This window comes from Mirounga leonina, unplaced genomic scaffold (genome assembly GCF_011800145.1).
Source record: "Mirounga leonina isolate KUSES-001 unplaced genomic scaffold, KU_Mleo_1.0 Mir_200, whole genome shotgun sequence".
NCBI classification, from domain to species: Eukaryota; Metazoa; Chordata; class Mammalia; order Carnivora; family Phocidae; genus Mirounga; species Mirounga leonina.
Genome location: NW_023270503.1, coordinates 28,203,085 through 28,218,364, shown reverse-complemented (window position 1 = coordinate 28,218,364; position 15,280 = coordinate 28,203,085). Strand labels below are relative to the sequence as shown.

At 45.0% G+C, this 15,280-nt stretch overlaps 1 protein-coding gene across 2 annotated transcripts in view; it reads right to left on the bottom strand.

The window, feature by feature from the left end:
* The window catches only part of DHX8 (DEAH-box helicase 8), a 28,874-nt gene extending 13,889 nt beyond the window's left edge, over nucleotides 1–14,985 (bottom strand). The window contains exons 1-13 of one of the 2 annotated variants that reach the window (XM_035027221.1): nucleotides 14,785–14,874; nucleotides 11,108–11,168; nucleotides 9,816–9,901; nucleotides 8,742–8,814; nucleotides 8,258–8,343; nucleotides 7,282–7,391; nucleotides 6,521–6,892; nucleotides 5,897–6,041; nucleotides 5,597–5,800; nucleotides 4,869–4,956; nucleotides 2,912–3,009; nucleotides 1,867–2,014; nucleotides 677–858 (exon numbers count right to left, since the gene is read on the bottom strand). In XM_035027221.1, coding sequence (XP_034883112.1) covers nucleotides 677–858; nucleotides 1,867–2,014; nucleotides 2,912–3,009; nucleotides 4,869–4,956; nucleotides 5,597–5,800; nucleotides 5,897–6,041; nucleotides 6,521–6,892; nucleotides 7,282–7,391; nucleotides 8,258–8,343; nucleotides 8,742–8,775 — 1,467 coding nt within the window. In that variant the 5' untranslated portion in view covers nucleotides 8,776–8,814; nucleotides 9,816–9,901; nucleotides 11,108–11,168; nucleotides 14,785–14,874. Of the gene's footprint in view, nucleotides 1–676; nucleotides 859–1,866; nucleotides 2,015–2,911; nucleotides 3,010–4,868; nucleotides 4,957–5,596; nucleotides 5,801–5,896; nucleotides 6,042–6,520; nucleotides 6,893–7,281; nucleotides 7,392–8,257; nucleotides 8,344–8,741; nucleotides 8,815–9,815; nucleotides 9,902–11,107; nucleotides 11,169–14,784 lie in introns of both variants that reach the window. The other variant, XM_035027220.1, reaches the window with a different exon arrangement.
* Nucleotides 14,986–15,280: the final 295 nt, after the last annotated feature.

Below are 15,280 nucleotides of genomic sequence, written 5' to 3'. Positions count from 1 at the left end.
TAAGGAGAAAAAGCAAGATGCAGAACATAGCATGGTATGCTGCCATCTAGAAACATACAGTAGACATAAAACATGTAGCATTTATGCATGCACGTACAGATGTATTTGTACTTGCTTGTATATGTTTGACATAACATTGAAAGGATTCACTAAGAGCTAGTAAACTCGGTTGCCTAGGGAAAGTTTGCTGGTCTTCAAATCCAATCTCCAAAAAATGGAAAAAAGTACCTGCAGCAAAGTCTTGCCCATATGGGATCCCTGGCCAAGCATCCCCATCTGTCTTACTAGCCAGAGATGCTTCTCTGCGCCACACAACACTCGGAACCGCTCCAGGGGCCCCTCTGTCAAACAGGTTTATCTCCTCTTTGGAGAAAAAAAAATGTAGGGGCCCCTGGCTGGCTCAGTCAGAGGAACATGCAACTCTTGATCTCAGGATCATGAGTTCGAGCCCCACACCAGGATGTTTATTTACATAAATAAACCTAAAAAAATGTATAGACTAATATATGTAATATACATTTTAACGTACCTGGATATGTTCTTTTTCCTATCCTCTCTGGAAAAGCCACTTCAAGTGTACACATAGCCGTCCAGCTAATTTCAATTCAAACATGTCATCCTTCTTTTAGAAAACAACGCTACTCCCGCACCAATACATCATAAAGGGGCTTCTCACCTGGACCAGCTGCTCCTTCAGTTTGTAGATGGGCAGGCTCTCTCTCTGCTCAATGATTGACATCTGGGTCTTTTTCCCGTAAGAAGCTTTGTTGCCCCCAAAGGCATGCTTCTTCCACTCGGGAATGTCATTGGGCATCATCCCAATACCCCTCATATTGGCAGCAATCTGCCTGCCTTCCGCTGCAAAGGAAAACAGGCGACTCAGTATTATCCTCAAGCTACCTCGGTGCCCCTGCCCCCAACATTCAACAAATCCCATTTCCCCAGTTGATCCCTCCTGTCTGCTACCTCTGTGTTCAAGCCACCATCCTCTCTCCTCTGTTAGAAAAGCCTCCTACGTCAGCTCAGGTGTCTACACTTGCCCCATCCGATCCATTGTGCAGGGCACCCTCCACAATCCCTTGGAAATGCAACTCTGATCGTGCCCTTCCCCTGTTTAGACCCTGGCAGCATCTACCAGTGGACTCTAGAATTGAGCCCCAATTCCTAAGTCCTGGCCACCCCACCTCATCCCCACCACTCAGCTCACCACTCCAGTCTAGCCACATAGGCCTACTTTCCACCTCACAGCCCCAGCCCAGGACACACGCCCCAAGCTCACCTCATCCCCTCTGACAGACAAAGTCCTATTTATCCTTCAAGTCTCAACTTTCTCAGGGAAGTGACCCATATTACCTGTATTTCTTCACACAGCACTGGTCATGATGTGGTTAGTTAGCTGGTAACTGTCATTAATTTTCATTTTCCCCACTAAACTATAAGCCTCGTAAGAGAAGGGATCATGTCTACTTACTTCACAGCGCACCTCAAGCTCCCCAGTTGCCTCACACAAATTACTAAGCACTTGTTGTGACTGTATCTGGCAGTTACTTAACATTGACTACACAAAGAATTATGTGAAAAAAGAAGCTTCAAAGCTGTATTATCTTTAGCATAAAAAATTCTTGGGGCGCCAGACTGGCTCAGTCGGTAGAGTGTGCAACTCTTGACCTTAGGGTTGTGAGTTCAAGCCCTACACTGGGTGTGGAGACTGCTTAAAAATAAAATAAAATAAAAATTAAAAAGATTTTTTTTTTTTTTAAGTAAGCTCTATGCCCAACATGGGGCTGAAATCAAGAGTCAGATACTTAACCCACTGAAGGCTCAGATTGTTTTTGAACAGTCCACATGCCCCTCCCAGGGTCTTACCATCAGGCAGAGGATCAACCCAGTGTTTGTTGAGCCCCATGGGAATAGAATCCATCTCTGCTTCCCGCTGGGCCTGCTTGAGTTCCCGCCTTTCTTTGGCTAAGGCACTCTGCATCATTGCTGCTTGGGAGAGGGAACCATCCGGGTTCTAGTGCAACAGAGGACAAACAGCATTAGAATGAGATCTCAGCATGCAGCAAATGTCCAGGAAATAAAATGTAGAGGTTAAGCCCCTTGAATCTAAGAAATGAAACCCACCTGGAAGGACATTCATCTCAATGTACTAAACAACATTGAAGGAACTGGGGCTGCTGGCTTGAAGATGAGAACCCCAAGAGAGATGGGACACACAAGAAAGGGGTAAGACTTCTGTATGGTCCCAAGAACTAAAATTAGGACCAACATGGCTGTCTCGGTAAGAGAGATTTCGGGTCCGCCTAAAGAAGAGCTAATGATCAGATCTCTCTGAAGATGGAATAGGTCTCCTTAAGGGCTGGCGAATTCCCTTGTCACCAACAAGGTCAAGCAGACAGAAAACCACAGGGGAGGAATGCTGCAGAAGGGTACGTGAGTGAATTACAAGCACTGTATGGGTGACTGGACTGGAAGACCTTTAAAATACCCTCTTCCAAACCTAAAAAGGTATAGCTTTCCATGAGTTCTTCTCTTCACAGCCCTGCCATCCACAGCACCCAGTGCTATAGCTTTCTACTGAGGGCCAGCCCCAACTGGTCAAGTGAGCCCTTCAAAACTGCCTTGGAATCTGCAAGGGCAGTAATAGTAGATCAAGCTCTCCTATTTCCTCCTTTCTTCCCAAAATAGAGCAGAATGAGAGCAAAAGAATTAAAAAGGCAAACGTAACAAAACCGTCAATCACCCTTTAAAACAAAAACATTCTAGACCCTGACCAACAGTCAATACTACCTTCCAGCCTGAGTTCTGCTTCCACAAATGTAATAGCCTGCTCTGAGAAATTAACTGAACAGTTATTTTAAGAAAAGAAATTCACTCGGCACACCCAGGTTAGAGGTCCATCATTTCTCACCTTAACAATTTTAATAGGGCTCATGTCCATGCTTTGCTTGGTGTGCCCTCTCAGGAATGGAGGCTCTTCCTCAACCAGTTCGATCTCAAGATCTTCATCTAAAAATCCCCCCAAAAGAAGAATTAGAAAAAAAAATAAGAGAGAAATAACCTAATCATTTTCACCAAAACAAATGATTTCCATGGGCACCAGTGATCTTTATCAAAGACAGCTCCCAAGATCCAAAAGCCAGCAATTCAAGTGAAACTCTAATAGAGAGGACTGTTTCTCCTGCCCTCCAGGTACTTCTGGGCATTTATGCTCTGACTGAAGAAATGATCAGAGGAGCTACCTTCAAAAGAAGTTAAGCCTATGGAAAAATGTGGTCTAACATTCTACACGGTCCTAAGGTATTTGCCATCCAACTTCATTATGGAGTAACTTAACCCACAACAGACTGGCAAAAAAATTAGGTTGAACAACTGGACATACCAAATGTCCGCAAGGATGTGGAGCAACAGAAGCCCACACTTATGATAGAAGCGTAAATGGGGGGGTGCCTGGTTGGCTCAGTTGGTAGAGCATAAGACTCTTGATCTTGGGGTTGTGAGTTCAAGCCCCATGTTAAATGTAAAGATTACTTAAAAATAAAATCTTAAGGGCGCCTGGGTGGCTCAGTTGGTTAAGCGTCTGCCTTCGGCTCAGGTCATGATCTCAGGGTCGTGAGATTGAGCCCAGTGTCAGGCTCCATGCTCAGCATGGAGTCTGCTTGAGATTCTCCCTCTCCCTCTGCCCCTCCCCACACTCACATTCTCTCTTTCAAAATAAATAAAATCTACAAGTACATTTTTTTTAAGATTTTATTTTTGAGAGAGAGCGTGAGCAGGAGTGGGGGGTAGCGGCAGAGGGAGAAGCAAACTCCCTGCTGAGCAGGGAGCCTAATGTGGGACTCAAACCCAGGATCCTGGGATCATGACCTGAACCGAAGGCAAATGCTTAACCGACTGAGGCACCCATGAGCCCTCAAAATATATAAAATCTTAAAAACATAAATAAAAACACAGAAACAGCTCATATGCCCATCGAAAGTGAAATGGATAAATTATGGTAAATTTACATACAGAAAACACTACAGAAATGATAACGAAATACAACTATAAAAATCATCATAGATAAATATCAAAAGAATGATAAAAAAAGGAATTAAGTTCAAAAACCAACTAAACGAGGCAGTGGTTAGGAACAGATATTTAGATATGAAAACGCTAAAAACACCAGGGAAATAATGAACACAAAATTTAGGATGGTGGTTACCCAGAGAAGGAAAGAAGAGCATCTAATCAGAGGGGGAGAGGTAAGGGTTTCAAAGGTGCAGGTAAAATTCCACATAACCTGGATAGTAGGTACATAGTGTTCACTTATTACTGTTATATAAATTTGATGTCCCATTGTTGGATTTCACAATTTTTAAACACTGTTAATAAGCTGAGTTAAAAGTTGTTTCCATGGCAACTCAGAGATAATCTAATTGGACCCACGGTCTTTAGAACAATTAAGAATATCAGATAAAAAAAAAAAGAATTATCAGATGAAATTTACTACCCAAAATACAACTCTTTATATCCTGAACACATAACATAGGGGTGCCTGGGTAGCTCAGTCAGTTGTGTCCAACTCTTGGTTTTGGCCCAAGTCATGATCTCAGGGTCGTGAGACTGAGCCCCGAGTTGGGCTCTGTGCTCAGTAGGGAGTCTGCCTGAAATACTCTCTCTCCCTCTGCCCCTCCCCCAACTTGCTCAGCACGCACACGCTCTTGCTCCCTCTCTCTCTAAAATAAATACAATCTTAAAAAAAAAAGTACCATGACCAAAAAGTACAATATATAAATGTCTGTCAGAAAAATGCATTTTCTGCTTCCATCCTGGAGGAACCTGGTTCTCAGGATCCATGATCCTACTTGATCCAAGTAGCTAGTTACCTTCTTCATCATCCACTTTAGGGAGAATGCCAGTCTCTTCATCAAAGTCCGGAAACTCTTCTTTGGAAAGGACATTGGCAGCAATCATCTAGTGGAAGGACAGAAGGCAGCACTTGTAACCTGCTAGGATCGAAACCCTTCCTTTGTAGGAGTTAATACAGAGGTTCCACATAGGAAACCTGGGTTTTTTTCTCTTCTGCCCCGGGACTGCAGGAACTCAAACATCATCTATCCCATCCCTAGGGGGCACAGCCTGGTGCCTAAAAGTAGGGCTCAAGGGTCTCATCCCCAGGAATTGTTACCTGCTCCTTCCCGGGTTTCCCCAGCACTGTGCACATTCCCGGTTTTGCAACATCTAACTGTGACAATGATGTTTCCATTATCTCCTCCACTGGACTTTGAGTTCCTCAGGAGTAAGGAACCATGATACATTCACCTCTGTAGCCCTAGCATCTACTCAGTGCCTGGCGCCCCGTGGCTCTGATGTGCACTGACGAGTGGTGAAAACAAGAGCCCAAGCGCTTCCTTTAATCCCCACAATGCCCCCCTGGCCCTGTTTCACAGATGAGGGCACTGAGGCACAAAGAAGTCAAGTAGCTTGGCTCAAGATCACACAGCTAGTAAGCAGCCAGAAATCACCCCAGGCCACTGAGCTCCAGGGCTCACCCTCCTAACTAGTAAGACATATGCAGAATGATTGTGTAGCCATAACGGCAAATGGCCCCAACCTGTTTGATCTCCCACTTCTCCGGGTCAGAGATGCGGGTAAGGCGCTTGCGCTCCAGTGAATCATCCTCTACTTCAGGGGCACTGACGAGGGAGAGGTGAGTAGGTCTGTCTGGATTCCTCATGGAGGTCTCCTCATTGGTCTCCCCAACAAGATTTCGTCGTCGATTGGGGTTTAGATCTTCTCCAGTCTCTTGATCCACATCCTAAAGCACATATAAAATATAGGAACTAACTCATTCTCTGTCCTCTTATGTTTCCTTGGCCATCAGATGCAGAAACAGACTGGATATCTCACCTACCTTCATGCTCAGACTGGTCTTGGTCCCAGTGAAGGACAGTACTTTGACCTTCACCCTCTGGCCTTTGCTCACCACATCAGCCACATTGGCCACACGGCCTTCTCGACGGAGCTCAGAGATGTGCACCAGGCCTTCCCACCGCTTCCTAAGGGGAAGTCACACACATCTGCAGCATCCCTAAAGTACTTTTCCCCAACCGATTTCCACCCTTGCTGGAACTCAACAATAGGAAGTGGTCTTAAATACAAAAACTTGAGAGAAAAGTACCAAGAAGGTGGTCAAAAAATAAAATAGTGGGGCGCCTGGGTGGTATAGTCAGTTAAGTGTCTGACTCTGTTTTGGTTCAAGTTGTGATCTCAGGGTTGTGAGATCGAGCCCGGCACTGGGCTCCACACTGAGCATGGAGTCTGCTTGTCCCTCTCCCTCTACTACTCCCCCCACCCCTGCGCATTCTGTCAAATAAACAAAATCTTAAAGGAAAAAAAAAAAAGTCAAACTCTAACAACCTAATATGGTTGATTTGATTAAAGCGGCACTAATCATAACTTTTTAGAATGTGAAAATCCCCAGTGTTAAGAGAAATTCTGCCCATCACAGGTGTGAAAGAAGAGTACCAGCCATTACCTTAATCCCTCCAGCTGCACAAAGCATCCAAACTGCATGATGCTGGTAACTTTGCCATTGTAAATGTCTCCGATGGCAGGCTCTTCTGGAGGAGGGCGGTCCACATGCTTATCCCGCCATCTGTCCAGATTCCTTTCCCCATACTTGTCCCGGTCCTTCCTGTCTTTAGGGGGACTCTGACTTCTGCTCCTTGACCGATACCTAGACTTCCCTTTATTCCTCTCCCGGGTCCTGGAACGTGACCGGGAGCGGGACCGGTGTCTCCTCTTGTGGTCTCTATCACGGTCTCGGTCTCTGTCTCGGTCCCGCTCTCGGTCACGTTCTCGGTCCCGGTCCCGGCTCCGGCTCCGCTTCTTCTTCTTCGTCTTGTCCCTAACAAAGCAACAAACACCTGTTTGAAAAAGAAACCAGCCCAATTTCATCTCTGCATCCCCAAGCACCCAGCACAGCTCCACACACATCAGGTGCCTACTAAGCATCGAAGTGAATTAGAGTTTCTCTAACTGTGGCACCCCTGTAGGCCAATAAAGGATGAGGTCACAAACATATTCAGGCTCCTTCGATCCAGACTTCTATCTTACGGACAACTTAGCATTTGCTGTGTCAATACTCTTTGCAGGGAGCAATGAAGTAGATCTAACAATGTGGTACATGGCCAGTCTAGATTCTGTAAACTTGCCCAAAATTTTGCTTAGTGGATCCACAAAATTCAACTATCACAGTACCCTAAACCTCCAAAGGCTAAGACGCTAAGAACAAACCGGTGCTCAGCATCTCTCTGCTTCTCCTGGCCCGCTGCACTGGGCATCAAGGCCTCCAGTTCCTTCAGGACATCCACAGCGACTTTCACATCATCCTCATCCAGCATGGTCTGTAACAGCAGCGACCGGCAGAGTCAGGAGAGGGGGAAAAAATCATGTGAGAATCTGCACTCCAGATCCATCCACATTACTCCAGCCCCTAGATCACTGACCACTTTATGTGAAGGAAGCAGAAGCAGGTGGAGATTTCGAGCACAATTTGAGAGAGAGGCAGAAGGAATGAGCAAAGGCTCACTACTACATTTGGCAAATTCCCTTTGTCCTTCATACAAGCCTACCGAGGGCAATCAGCCTAACCACCCTTCCAGTGAAAGCATCCAAGTGATGATTATAAATAGAAAATAGATGTTAAGGGGCGCCTGGGTGGCTCAGTCGGTTAAGCATCTGCCTTCGGCTCAGGTCATGATCTCAGGGTCCTGGGATCAAGCCCAGAATCAAGCCCTGCTCGGCAGGGAGTCTGCTTCTCCCTCTCCCTCTGCCCCTCCCCCTGCTTATGCACTCTCAGGCGCACATGCTCTCTCTCCCTCTCTTTCTCTCCATCTCAAATAAATAAAATCTTTTAAAAAATAAATAAATAAAAATAGAAACACTTAAAAAATTAGACCTTCTAACATGTAATAGAGCAAAAAAATCTAATTTCACGTATCAGGTATCTGTTCTAGAGCTATTTCATACTTATTTCATATCCCTAATCACTGCTCCCCACAATTCTCAATCCCATTTCCCTCAAACACCATTCTCTGAACTGTAATACTATTCTTTGCATAGTGCATACTCAGAGAGTGATCCAACACTTTTAATTCAAAAAATATATTACAATGAACACAAACTTAAAACTAGGAACTGATGAGACAAAAGGGACAGCGATGGGGGAAACACCCAGTTATAGTAGGCATTCCCAAAATGGTATCAGTACCCGGACAGAAGGGTTGTCTGGCTGGCAAAGGACTGGGAAGAGTTCCTTCAGCTTTTCTTTTCCAGTTTTGGGTTTAACAACTGGATCTTGTTTCATCAAAGCGCATAAAGGGATTAAAAGAAAAAAACGATATATTTAAGATTTTTAACAAAGAACCTCAATATCAGATTTGCATCAAACTAAAAACTGAATATGGCATTTTTCTACAAATTACTCACATATTACTATAAATATAATTTAATTTCCTAAAAATAACACAATGACAAAACCCTCGACAAACTATCTGGGCATGTGGTGGAGGGTGTGTTGGGGGGAAACATCAGAATTCGCTTGGTTAGTTATGTCTTATGAGTTTAATTTTAAGTCATTTGTAAAACTTTACTAGACTGTGTACTTGGCTCAGGACAGGGAAAGAACACAATTTACAGGATGCTCACACTCTAAACCGTTCTGGAGGCTAAGCGCAGACAGACACTCTACTCACCTTTACTAGTAGAAGGCTTTGCTGGAGGCCGCATAGTTTGTATGAGGCGCAGCAAGTTACTAATAAGAGAATCCTTTGAAAAGAAACAGAACAAAAATTATCAGCCCCTGAATTATTGCTTAAAAACACTGGTTTTAGGGGCACCTAGGTGGCACTGTCTGTTGAGCATCTGACTCTTGGTTTTGGCTCAAGGTCATGAGATTGAGCCCCATGTTGGGCTCCATGCTCAGCTTGGGGTTAAGATTCTCTCTCTCCCTCTGCCTCCCCGCCACATACACATGCGCTTTCTCTCTCTCTCACTCTCTCTGAAATAAATACATCTTAAAAAAAGAAAAAAACTAAGAAAAGGTGGTTGTATACCTGAATGGAGCTAACTGGAACAAATGAAGCACAGAGTATCAATTTGATGGGCATGAACCTAGCAAATAGCTTCAGAGAAAGCTGATATTTAGGACTCTTTGGGGGGAAAAGTAATTTAGTTCCATTCAACCATTTTTATTTTCCACTGTTTAGAATTACTTTCAAAACCTAGACTCTTTTTTTTGACTTCGGATTCAGAGAACAAGAATATAAACACTCAGGGGTGCCTGGGTGGCTCAGTCGTTAAGCGTCTGCCTTCGGCTTGGGTCATGATCCCAGGGTCCTGGGATCGAGCCCCGCATCGGGCTCCCTGCTCAGTGGGAAGCCTGCTTCTCCCTCTCCCACTCCCCCTGCTTGTGTTCCTTCTCTCGCTGTGTCTCTCTCTGTCCAATAAATAAATAAAATCTTTAAAAAAAAAAAAAGTGTATAGCACTGAGCAAGCACTTGATACAAAAAAAAAAAAAAAAAGAAAAAAGAATATAAACACTCATAAAGACTTCATGATGGAAATCCTGCCCCATTTTCCTAGAAAGGTATTGCAGGAAATCCGGTTGTATCACCACTGCTCAGTGGCATGAAAACATTACACACTTAATGGTTTCTTTGATTGGTATGTAAAAATTATCTCCTTTCTCCATCAAAATCCTATGTGAAATCCTATCAAAATTTCAGTAGTGACATTAAAACAAAACAGGGGTCTCCAGGTACACATACCGTGAATTCGGCACCATTTTTGACCAGAGAAGCCTTAAAAGTGTCAAAGGTGGTATTTTTCTCAGCAAGACTGATCACAAATTCAGCTGCAAAGGAGAAAAGGGATTAAAACTGGAATGGAGACTAGTAAAAAAACCACTTTCAAGTACATTAAAAGCAAAACCAATTGGCCTATCCAACCGTCATAAAAACAAAAGAGCACCATCCACTGAGAGTAAAGAGAATTTAGAGTACCAAGATTATTATCCAGGTATGTTCCAGTTAATTTTTAGAAATGCAAAGAAGATATTACTAGAGAATGGCTCACCAGGCCCTTCAGTGCATCAAAGGGAGAAATATCTCCCTCCCTCTCCAGATCATCATACTCTTCTCATGAGACTAGTAGCTGTGCACATTGCCATACAGACTCCAGAGGTAACAATGCCCAAAAGCAAGAGCCCTCTTTCCCCGCCCCTCATGGACGTACACAGTAGGATGCTTTCTACAGTTTCAGGAAGGTCAGACCCAATCCATCCACGGGAGTCAGGCAGCTGCTGGGTGGTACAGTCTCCAAGTTAAATCAAAGACTCACTTGCCCCCCAAATTTCTCTCTACAAACCTGCCCAGTGTTTGAAATGTCTAATATTAGAGCTATTTATTAAGTAAGAGACTTACGGAAGAAAAGTGCATTTTATGAGGGGCTGAGATAATAAGCCTCACGCTGTGAAGAAAATGGTAATGATTTCATCCTGATTTTAAACCTAAAACATAACAATAATAGCATGGGGGCACCTGGGTGGCTCAGTCATTGGGCATCTGCCTTCGGCTCAGGTCATGATCCCAAGGTCCTGGGATCGAGCCCCGCATCGGGCTCCCTGCTCCACGGGAAGCCGGCTTCTCCCTCCCCCACTCCCCCTGCTTGTGTTCCCTCTCTCGCTGTGTTTCTCTCTGTCAAATAAATAAAATCTTTAAAAAAAAACAAAAACAACAAACAATAATAGTATGGAGGATCTGGATAACGAACATAAACTAGTGCTACCATACCAATTCCAAGCTGGCATTTGCCTTTACCTTTTCGATGACATTAAGTAAAAGCCAAATGCCATGGGGCTACATGGACACAGCTTATGCATAACAATGCCAACGGTTAACGCTCTGTGACCACCTGCCACATGCCCAGCAAACACTATGCTAAGTGCTTCACGGGAGTTATCCCCAGGATCCTCACAACAACCCTCATTGGTAGGTACCATTATTATCCTTTTTTTTTTTTTTGCAGATGAGGAGGCTAAGGGTTGGAGATGCTGACCTACCCAATAATAACTGGTGGAGCCAGGATTGGAACCCAGGAAATCTGACTTCTGAGCCCACATTCTGTAGAGAAATGTGGAGGGAAAAGTAAGTCACATGGTGCTAGGCATGCAAAGCTCTAGAGACTATTCCAAAGCAATCAGCAGCATATTCACACTGCAGCTGTCATTAATCAGGTCTTTTTTTTTTTTTAATTTTCAGAATTATATGGGGGCATCATTAAATTAACTGAACTATCAAGATTTTTTTTTTTTTTAAGTGAGCTCTACACCCAATGTGGGGCTGGAACTCACGATCCGGAGATCAACAGTCACATGTTTTACCAACTGAGCTAGCCAGGTGCCCGAAAGATGAATTAGTAGTTAAAAACAAGTTCAGTGCTGAAAACAGGAAAAATAATGACACTGATTTAAGTGATAATACATCAGGGTGCTTGGGTGGCTCATTCGGTTAACTGTCTTGACTCTTGATTTCAGCTCAGGTCATGATATCGGGGTGGTGAGATCGAGCCCTGCGTCGGGCTCTGCGTTGGGTGTGGAGTCTGCTTAAGATTCTCTCTCTCCCTCTGTCCCTCCCCACCCATCTCCAAAAAAAAAAAAAAAAAGATAATACATTAAGGCCAAAATCAAAAGAATCAAGTCAATAAATAAAACATAAAAGTAGCAAATATACACCTTTTAGTTATTAAAATCCCTCTGGCAATTTAGTTTCAACAGAACAATACTATCTAGGGCGCCTGGGTGGCTCAGTTGGTTGAGCGACTGCCTTCGGCTCAGGTCATGATCCTGGAGTCCCTGGATCGAGTCCCACATCGGGCTCCCTGCTCGGCGAGGAGCCTGCTTCTCCCTCTGACCCTCCCCCCTCTCAGGTACTCTCTCTCTCTCATTCTCGCTCTCTCAAATAAATAAATCTTTAAAAAAAAAAAAAAGAACAATACTATCTATCACATTTTTCCAACTTTAGTAACTTTAATGTTACTAGTTTTATAAATCTGTGTTTAACACTGTGATATTGTGATTTATAAGAAGAAATATGTGTTTGGTATTCATCCCCTTTCCAAGCACGGCACTCCTAAAAACCCTTGGAATTTCCAAAGTGTGGAAAGTGAAAAAGGTCTTCTGTTACATTAAGGAGATGACTTTAGGAAAGCTCCTAAATAAGGGTGAGGCTGAGGGCTGGTTGCCATGGAAACCAGCCATGTGTTTGCAGGCTGGAACTTTCAACCCCACCCCTGACCTCTGGAGAGAGGAAAAGGGGCTGGAAATTGAGTTCTTTTACCAATGGCCAACGATTTAATCAATTATGCCTTTTTTTCCCCCAATTATGCCTATTATAACGAAGCCTCCACAAACACCCAAAAGGACTGGGTATGGAGAGCTAGTGGGGAGGTGAACACATGGAGATTTGAGGACAGTGGGGCACTTAGAGAGCCTGGAAGCTCCTCAATCTTTCCCACATACCTTGCCCTATGCAGCTCTTCCATCTGGCTGTCCCTGAGTTATATCCTTTTATAATAAACCGGTAGGGGCGCCTGGGTGGCTCAGTCGTTAAGCGTCTGCCTTCAGCTCAGGTCATGATCCCGGGGTCCTGGGATCAAGCCCCGCATCGGGCTCCCTGCTCCGTGGGAAGCCTGCTTCTCCCTCTCCCACTCCCCCTCGTGTTCCCTCTCTCACTGTGTCTCTCTCTGTCAAAAAAAAATAAAATAAAATCTTTATAATAAACCGGTAATCCAGTAAGTAAAATGTTTCTGAGTCCTGGGACCCACTCTAGCAAATTAATCAAACCCAAGGGGTGGGGGGTAGGGTCATTGGAACCTCTGATCTATAGTGACTGGGTCAGCACAAGTTGACAACCTGACCTTGCAAATGGCATCTGAAGTTTGGGGTGGGGCAGTCTTATAGGTCTGAGTCCTTAACCTGTGGGATCTGATGCTTTCTCCAGGTAGACAGTGTCAAAACTCAGTTCGATGTAGGATACCAGCTGGTGTCACAGAACTGCTTAGCAGTACTGGCAAAAACACACATCACAAATGGTGTCGGGGCGCCTGGCTTAGTCGGAAGAGTGTGCCACTCTTGATCTCAGGTTCGTGAGTTCAAGCCCCACGCTGGCCATAGAAATTAAATAAATAAATATTTTTAATAAATAAATGGTGTCAAAATTACAAACAGAAGAAAACATATTTGTGGTTCATTTGCAAATTAAATGGGGTCTTCAGTTACATATATGCTAGAAAATTATGGAGTTTATACCTCATTTTATTTTTGTATATAATGAGGTTAACATCATAACGATTTAACACTGGCTCAGTAAACGTTTGCTGAACGAAGGAACATACAACCCAGACAGCAAACTACAAGATTGTCACTCATTACCATCTAAAAGAGAAGGAGAATGAAGAAAAATGATACAGGACAAGCACACCTTGACTGGGAAGCAAGAAAAAAATGAACTAAAACATACTGGCAGCAGGGCTTCTTCCTAGGTGCAACATGGTAACCCCGAGAAAAACACATCATCCCCATTTCACAGATGAGGAAAACAGCTTCTGGGACATTAGGTATCTTACTCAAGGTCACACATCCAACCTCCCTGACCCCTTTTGTCACATGCCCTTTCCCTTCCATCTCTCCCGTTGATGACTTCATCTTCATTTAGAAAACAGAACAATTAGGGGCGCCTGGGTGGCTCAGTTGGTTGGGCGACTGCCTTCGGCTCAGGTCATGATCCTGGAGTCCCGGGATCGAGTCCCGCGTCGGGCTCCCTGCTCGGCGGGGAGTCTGCTTCTCCCTCTGACCCTCCTCCCTCTCATGCTCTCTGTCTCTCATTCTCTCTGTCTCAAATAAATAAATAAAATCTTTAAAAAAAAAAAAAAAAGAAAACAGAACAATTAAATGGAAGTCTCTCCCTCATCTTCCTACCACCAATCCCTAAACCTATCTGCATCTACGACCACATTCTCTGTCCTCCTTCCTATTAAAATGGATCAAGCATCCCTGTACCTATCAAAGGTCAACCCCTCCACTCATGCTCTTGATTCCACCCATCTCTTTGCTTCCATAAGGACTCCACCTGCCTGTGGCCTTAGCTCTAGCCCCCTGGCCTTTTTCAGTTCCACGTTTTGGTACATTCTGTCCCCAAACGCCTAAAAAGTGGTTGAGAATAGTTAAAGGCAGACTTCAAAAGACTTGGGATTCCAAATTAGGCTCACATTTGGTATATAATTTCGAGGAGGATTACTTAACTACTCAGAGCCTTGTTTTCTTAATCGAAAAACAGGTAATACTATCTCATAGGGTCGTGTGAAGACCAAGTAAGATAATGTAAGTAAAGCACGGTGCATAGTAGCCGCCCTGTCAATAAAAGTCGGCCATCATGATCGTCATTACAACGCGGCTGCGGCTGCTGTCGCTGTTAACGCTGTTTAATCAACTAGGGCGGGGGAAGCAAGGAGCAAAGCGACAGCCGCTCCGGGTTTCACTGACAGCTCTAGGCAATGGTTTCTAACAGCTCAGCCCCGAGGGTTCTCAAGCGGGGGCCGCGGGTTCCCTGGGCCCAAGTAGCTGCGACAGAGAGGGAAAGAGACTCACAGGGACACACGCAGTCAGCCCATCAACCCCATTTCTCCTTCCGCTTCCCTCGGCCCCAAGCCCAGAGGCCGCAGGGGCCTCCCCGGGCTTACCCAGATCCTTGTCGTTGATCCCCAGGTGATTGTCCAGCTCGGTGCAAACTTTCGACACTAAAGACAGATACTCGAGTTTGGCGAGTTCTTCCGCGGGGCCTAGGTCCGTGGTGGGGACGGCTCCCGCCAGGGCCACAGCCACCGCCATGCCTACGGCCGCCGCCGCCACCCAGCTCTACAGCCGGCCTTCTGAGCTACTGCGGGCCTGCGCCAGTTTCCACTTCCGGGTCGGCGCACGTCCCTTTTGTTTACAGTAAATTGAAAACTTTAGCAACTTCCCATGACGCAACCGAAGAATCATAGAGATCAGACAGGAAGTGCTTAAGGAAGGGACGGCCGGGTAGGTTACCCTGCACGCCGGCAGCGCCCTCTACAGGACAGCGAGATTCTCAGTCGGCTCTCAGGCCCGGACACGTTCACTTTCAGCGTTCTCTCACCTGCCGTCGGCAGAGGGCGACCGTGGCCTGTGCAAGGGGCGCCAAGGAGGTCACGACCC